Source organism: Plectropomus leopardus, unplaced genomic scaffold (genome assembly GCF_008729295.1).
Source record: "Plectropomus leopardus isolate mb unplaced genomic scaffold, YSFRI_Pleo_2.0 unplaced_scaffold7012, whole genome shotgun sequence".
NCBI lineage: Eukaryota > Metazoa > Chordata > Actinopteri > Perciformes > Serranidae > Plectropomus > Plectropomus leopardus.
This window is the reverse complement of record NW_024677163.1, coordinates 1-1,018: the sequence shown is the minus strand read 5'-3', so window position 1 is coordinate 1,018 and position 1,018 is coordinate 1. Positions and strand designations below refer to the sequence as shown.

Genomic DNA, 1,018 nt, shown 5'->3' with positions numbered 1-1,018 from the left:
GGTTGTGTGTATAAAAGGCTGCAGCTCTGGTCCACATCTACAAAGACGGCTCTGTCCTGGTCACTCACAGTGGGACGGAGATGGGTCAGGGACTCCACACTAAAATGCAACAGGTACCGTTGTTTTTTTCATTCAGACATTTAGTTTAGTGACATTTCTTGACAGATATCCTGAATAAACTAAAAAGCCGTCTTTAAATTTATGTTGAGTTTGTCTTCTGTTTGCTGTTAGGTGGCGAGTCGGGAGCTCAAGATCCCGTCCTCTAAGATCTACATCAGTGAAACCAGCACCAACACTGTTCCCAACACCTGCCCGTCTGCCGCCTCCTTCGGAACTGACGCCAATGGCATGGCGGTCAAGGTGAAGTCCAGTTCCTGCATTTTCTCTTTTTTTTTAATGCACTAAACTTTTTTTCATATCATAATTCCCTCTGTTTAACATTTTACATTACATTATAACATATTTGTCCTTTAAACAGCCATATTTTTTTCAAGTTTCTCACCAAATACTACATTTTACAAGATGACATTAAACACATCATGATGTCATTTTTGCATTACTCATTTTTGCCAAAGAGAGCTTGAATGCATCGCAGTGTAACTCAGTGTAACCTCCCTTAGCTGTGGTTAAGGAGCTGTCCACTGCTGAAACGTATAACTGATTATGCAGTTAACTGTTTGATGCAGAAACTGCTAAAGCGATTAAGGAGCTGTCCGGTGCTGAATCTTATCAGACGTCAAAGAGCTGTCCAGTGCTGAAACTCATGAAGCAGTTAATCAAACAACTGTAGTTGAAACTCATGTAGTAGTTAAGGAGCTGTCTGGTGCTGAAACTGAAAAGTGCTCACTAATGTTGTTACTTCATGCTTTACTGAAAAACTAAAAATAATTACTGCAAATAAAATCTTCTCTTTATTTTTCCAGAACGCCTGCGAAACTCTGTACCAGCGACTGGAGCCAATCAGACAGAAGAACCCCAAAGGATCATGGGAGAGTTGGGTACGATTTGATAAGAAATG

General features: G+C 40.6%; 1 protein-coding gene across 1 annotated transcript; it reads left to right on the top strand.

Moving 5' to 3' along the window:
* Window positions 1-21: 21 nt before the first annotated feature.
* LOC121939994 (xanthine dehydrogenase/oxidase-like) lies at window positions 22-998 on the top strand (the record flags this gene model as incomplete). Its single annotated transcript, XM_042482888.1, has 3 exons — window positions 22-113; window positions 232-360; window positions 924-998. Coding segments are annotated over exons 1-3 (237 nt in total), but the record flags the coding sequence as incomplete, so codon positions are not given.
* Window positions 999-1,018: the final 20 nt, after the last annotated feature.